General features: G+C 32.6%; 1 protein-coding gene across 6 annotated transcripts; it reads left to right on the top strand.

Moving 5' to 3' along the window:
* Positions 1-437: 437 nt before the first annotated feature.
* Positions 438-3,953, top strand: LOC115982429 (photosynthetic NDH subunit of lumenal location 3, chloroplastic-like). Of its 6 annotated transcripts, XR_004089617.1 has the most exons (4): positions 438-528; positions 1,025-1,054; positions 2,758-3,009; positions 3,629-3,953. XR_004089617.1 is itself a non-coding variant. In XM_031105029.1 (3 exons), exons 2-3 carry the CDS (start codon positions 2,770-2,772, stop codon positions 3,725-3,727), a joined length of 339 nt encoding a protein of 112 aa, XP_030960889.1. In that variant the 5' UTR covers positions 924-1,054; positions 2,758-2,769; the 3' UTR covers positions 3,728-3,953. The 6 variants fall into 6 exon arrangements, 5 of the variants coding, with proteins under 5 accessions (XP_030960889.1, XP_030960891.1, XP_030960886.1 ...); XM_031105029.1 differs by lacking the exon at positions 438-528 and having other exon boundaries at positions 924-1,054; XM_031105031.1 differs by lacking the exons at positions 438-528; positions 1,025-1,054 and adding an exon at positions 1,146-1,192.
* Positions 3,954-5,511: the final 1,558 nt, after the last annotated feature.

Below are 5,511 nucleotides of genomic sequence, written 5' to 3'. Positions count from 1 at the left end.
TTGTAATGAATATTTTTTTAGCTAAAACGTAAATTATACTATTTAAATCTTAAATTCATTTCAATCCTCTAAATAACACGAGTAAAGAAAAAATTATGCAATGAATTCAATCAAACTTAAAAAGTGCTATTTTTATTTTAATTTTCTTTTTCTTTTTAAACTAAACTAAAAACACAATAAAATATCACCAGATTTTCACTAGATCCTTATTTTTAATTGTGACAATTCCTGTTTTCCTATCACACCTAGTAGCAACTAGTAGAGTAAACGAGTAAGGACCACGTTTAGGATTGTGTGGCGAAGCGTCTCAAAAACTCAAAACTCGTAATCGGACAAAGAAATAGTTTTCGAGAAGAAAGCGAAAGTGGGTCACCGCTTCAGCCACTATCAACTCAGATCTATATTTATGTATATCCATTCTCCGTCGCAACAAAATTGCCAACAAAGCTGTCCCACCCAACCTATTCTCTCTCTCTCTCTCTCTCTCTTTTAATATTCTCATAAATCCTAACCATCAGCAAATTAGAGGTATTATTCCTTTGGCCTCTCCCTATTTGCATTTTATGAGTGTGACTCCTTCATTCATAATTCATTGTCACCCAAATGAAACTAAAACAACAGAATTTAACACCACAACGCCACAACACACACATGCATATTCCCCTCTCTCTCTTATTTCTTATAACAAACAAACATACATACAGAGTAAAAATCGGTAAAAGCATTGTAACAAGAGAATTTTACGGGTTCTTATTTTGCGTTACCTTTAATTCATAAAACTTTTTTTTTTTTTTTGGCTGAATAAACCTATTTAAACTAAACTAAACCTCTTACAATATGTCAAAATAAAACAAAAATACTACTTTAAATGGAATATTTTCGTTTTTTTTTTTTTTTTTTTTTTTTGGGTATAATAGTTTGGGTGAAGATCGTGTAAATAAACCCCGATAATTCCGGGTACTTGTATCATTTCAAGTCTATAATCAATATAAGCATTTAACCAGTGACTCTCTTTTCTCTTTAGGTGTACGGATAATTGAAGAACCTTGTCAAGGTTAGTCCTCTCTGTCTCTGTTTTTCTTTTTCCTTTTTAGTATATATTTTTTGTTTTCTTGGCTGTCTCTTCTTTGAATGCTCCTTCATTTCTTAACGCTAAATTTATTTATCCATCTTTTCTGGGCTTTGGTCTAACGTATGCTATTTTCTACATTCTTTCTTTTTTACTTCGATAATATTGAATTTTGATCAAGTCTTGGTATTTCAGAAAGTAATTTAGTTTATTTTCCTCATGGGTTTTGTTTGTGTGAGTGTTCATCTTCTAGAATTTTCAAAGAGAGTCTTACTTGGAGAAAAAATGGATTTTTTTTTTTTTTTTTGGGTATGCTTTTGCTTTTGTTGTTATTTAGGCTTTGATCAAACAACTTAATAAGAGAGAACAGAAACCTCTCTTAAAAAAAAAATAAAAAAAAAAAAGGCTTAAGCATTGTTAAGTCCACAGTCTGATGGAAAATTATTTGAATGGTTTAAAAAATTACTTCCAGTAATAAACACCTTTGACAATTTTCCTTTGGTTTGCTTTAGAGGAACCAAACAGAGTAAAAAGATAACAAAAAGAAGAGCAATAGGGTAAAAGGACTTTAATTTGGCTAATGAATACTCCTGTAGATGCCTTTTTTTTTTTTTTTTTTTTTTTTTTTTTTTTGAGCTAAGGTACTAATGAAGGAAATATCTCTGTGATCCAGAATTTAAATATGTATATACTTTTTTCAACAACATGTGCATGTTGTTATTATTATGATCATTGATGAAACTTTGGCATTTATATGTTCATATTTTTTTGGCCATTAGTCCTTTATTATACTTTTCCTCCTTTTTTTAATCCTTGAACTGAGGAGGTCGTTTTGGAAGTTGGGATCCTGGTGTTTGTAATTGATTATTTGTGGCTAGAAATTAATGGCAGACTAGGTACTATTAAAATAAGGCTTGCTGTTATAATGAAAAGGATGAATCTATCTGCATAGACAGAACAGTGGTGAAAGAAGCACACAATTAAAATATAAAGTAGGAAAATGTAAAAGTACCTTTCTATTTGGTGGGATTTTTTTTTTTTTTTTTTTTTTAATATTTCATTATATGAACTGCCAGCATGTCACAAGAAAAGAATATTTATGGTGTATATTAGCCCAAAAAAACATAAATTTTCATGTGCTAAAAAAGAGATATTTTTTTGTGCATTTCCTAGTCACATTCTTTTGTCCTTATCAGGCTGGCCAAATAATTCAGGTCATTGCTGAGGTCTGAGATCTGGATCATTTTTTCTCTTTTGGGTACCATCCCATATGGATTGTTGACTACCTAAAAGAATTAAGAGAAACTCACATCTAATAAATGGTTGTGGTTGATGATCAAATGTTTTAGTATTTGTTTTGTAAGATACTTCTGTAAGAATTTTTTAACTTCTAAACTCTGAATATTTTATTGATATGCGTATAATATTAATTATTTCTTTAAAATCCGTGTTTGGAAGAAGATTTTGTGTTCTTGTCAAGATGCTTTTAAGCATTATTTTTTTGGCATTATACCTTTACCTATTTAGCTTTTCGTAATTCCAAAGGTTTTGATCAGTGTATGCTTTTCTTGTGAAATGAGATAAACGTCTTCTATCCAACCTTTTCAACTTTTGGTGGCCTAGTAGACTGTTACCTTGCTGTGTGCTTGAATTTGTTATTAATTCTCCTTTTGTCGTACTGTCTGTAGGCCTTAGTAAAAATGGTAGATGTTGAATTGAGGGGAAGTGCCCACCGGATTAAGAAGTGTGCCTGTGATTTACTGTCAATTGGCGGTGATCTTGTGGATGATGATGACTCATGGGATTTGATGGGAAATGATCTACGCCTCAAATCTACATTCTTGTATTGTGATTTCAACAGGATGATTTCTAGTGCTCCAAGGGATCAGAAGAAGCCTCTTACAGAACTTGCAAACAAATTATTTTGTTCCATTGAAGAGGTAATGATATTGTTCTTATCTATGTTGTGTTAACTTCATTCCACTCCTATATTACACTAAGGAAATGGTTGGTAGATGAAAAAGGTTTGAGATTTAAAAAAAAAAAAAAAAAAAACCATTCGCTTGAAGTTAGTGTAGGAAAACTAGCACCAAAATACACATTATTTAGGAAAACTAGATATCAGAAAAATGATCCTCTTTGGCCTAATTTAGGATCCACATTACTGCTTAAAATCATGAAAGATAAAATGAAGAATCATATATAGATATATTGCCTAACTCCTTCTGGTGGATTGATTCAAGCTTTTAAGCCATCTTTAGTGGGTGCATCAATTGTATAGTGGTACTGTAGAAAAGTGCGTCAATATTTTGATAATTCAATTATTACAACAAGTGGGGAAGGAGGATTTGAACCCTAATTCTCCTTGTAAAGGAGACCAAGTAATACACTATCTACAAGTCTCTTTATAGAATTTTGCATTACTATTAATGATAAGGTTGTTTCATACACTACTTGTGTACTTCCCCTGAATATGATCTTTTTTTTATTTTCCATGATAAAATTTTCTATGCTTTCCTATCTTTTAGTTGGTTGACACAATGTTTTACACCTTTGCAGTTAGATCATGCAGTAAAAAGTCGAAGTGTTCCCTTGACCCAAGATCGATACAATGAGGCTGCAGTAATCTTACAGGAAGTGATGGCTCAGATGCCTTGAGAAATATGAGCTTCAAGCCTTATTGATGATTACATTGATCTCCCAATGTCGTAGACACTGATCAACTTGTACATATTTGCTTTGGTTGTATACACACCAACATCCTAAGACGTCTTTACTTTAGCTGTAAATGGTTTTTATTGACTGCAACCATCATATTTTCAAAATCAAAACGGGATTACTGACCTATTATGGTTCAATCATATAAGCTTGGTGTTTAGAGATTGATTTTAGAGTTAATTGGTATTCTTTTCCAAACGTCTCTCAGTGGTAGTCATTTTTCTCAACAAAAAAAAAAAAAAAAGTGGTAATCATTTTTGAATTTCGATTTAATATATATAATACAATACACATGTAAGAGAAGATCTCCCTAGTACCTAGTGCTCACTAGGGGTGTTCACCAAACCCCAAAAACTATACCAAAACCACCCGCAAAATGGCATATGCACTGTATTATGCACCGCACCGCATAGTACTGTGCAGTTTTATAAAAAGAAAACCACACTGCACTGCACCCTCTCTATATATTAATATATTTATTTATTTTTAATATTATATATATTATTAATAGTTTAATAACCCTAGTTTTTCAAAAAAAAAAAAAAAAAAAAGTTTGATAACCCTAGCAAGTGTTGACTAAGAAAGTCAAGCCAAAATAAAGAAAAACTAGCTCAATAGTTTAAAATTTGGCCTAAAACAAAGGGAAAACTTAGTTTTGGGATAGGTAAGAAAAGCCTAAAATTTGAAATATATACCGACTTCAAATCATTCAAACCGCATCTTATACACTGTACCGTACATGTGATTGCAAAAATGAGGTGCGGTGCGGTTATGGTTTTGGCTAAACCCTAAACCGCATTGCACATGTGATTGCAAAAATAAGTTACGGTGTAGTTATGATTTTAACTAAACCGCACAGCAAAGTGCGGTGATAAAAATAACCCAAAACTGCACCGCACCGCACCGCGAACACCCCTAGTGCTCACTGATGTCCCCTAGTGCCCCTTAGACCAATTGTTTCTTTCTTAAATAGGCAAGCAAGGAGCTGTGAAGATAAATTGTAATGCGGCAGTGGGGATGGACTATTCTTTAATTGCCATTGTGGCTAGAGATTGGAGGGGGGGGGGGGGTTGATTTTCTCCTTTTTTAAACAAGTGGAAACCAACCTCCTTCTCCAAGCAAAGGTTGAGACCATAAATTTGGTGACTTGTTTAGTAGTGGAACGGGGTTTTGAGAATGTAGTGGTTGAGAGTGATGCCAAAACTTGCATTGAAGCTCTCAAAGCCTCTACTGATGCCGTGCCTTGGAGAATCTCAATCATATCTGCTGATACTCTTTTTTGGGCATCTTGTGGCCAGCAATTTGTTTTTAGGTGGAGTCCAAGAGAATCAAACAAAGCAGCCCATGTACTAGCTTCTTGGTGCCATAAGAAAAATTTGTCTGGTTGTTTTGTTTAGAGTTATGCTCCTAGCCCTTTTATGGATGTAATTAATTCAGAACAACTCTATGTTGTATTTGCTGATTAGTCTCTACTTCTTTGTGTTTGTTAATTAAATTTTATGTTCATCAAAAAAATAAGAGAAGATCTCAAAGCAAGATGTCCACACTATTTTTTTTTTTTCTTTTTTTACTCTTCTAGGAGCTTAGTAATTTTTTTGTCTAAAATGCAAATTGCACTTTCTAAGTTTGACTGAAATTCATTTTAATATTGTAATTTTACTTTCATTCACTTAAGTCCCCTAAGTTTCAAATTTATTTATTCAATTTAGACCTTTTGTCCAACT

The sequence above is a fragment of the Quercus lobata genome, chromosome 3, assembly GCF_001633185.2.
Source record: "Quercus lobata isolate SW786 chromosome 3, ValleyOak3.0 Primary Assembly, whole genome shotgun sequence".
Lineage (NCBI taxonomy): Eukaryota > Viridiplantae > Streptophyta > Magnoliopsida > Fagales > Fagaceae > Quercus > Quercus lobata.
This window is presented reverse-complemented; position numbering and strand designations above follow the sequence as displayed.

Bases quoted from the DNA above. Each gene is read 5' to 3' on its own strand.
- LOC115982429 (XM_031105026.1), top strand. From the start codon at position 2,402: ATGATCAAATGTTTTAGTATTTGTTTT. The intron at 2,429-2,757 runs GTAAGATACTTC...TACTGTCTGTAG, and splicing joins AATGTTTTAGTATTTGTTTT to GCCTTAGTAAAAATGGTAGA. The intron at 3,010-3,628 runs GTAATGATATTG...ACACCTTTGCAG, and splicing joins TATTTTGTTCCATTGAAGAG to TTAGATCATGCAGTAAAAAG.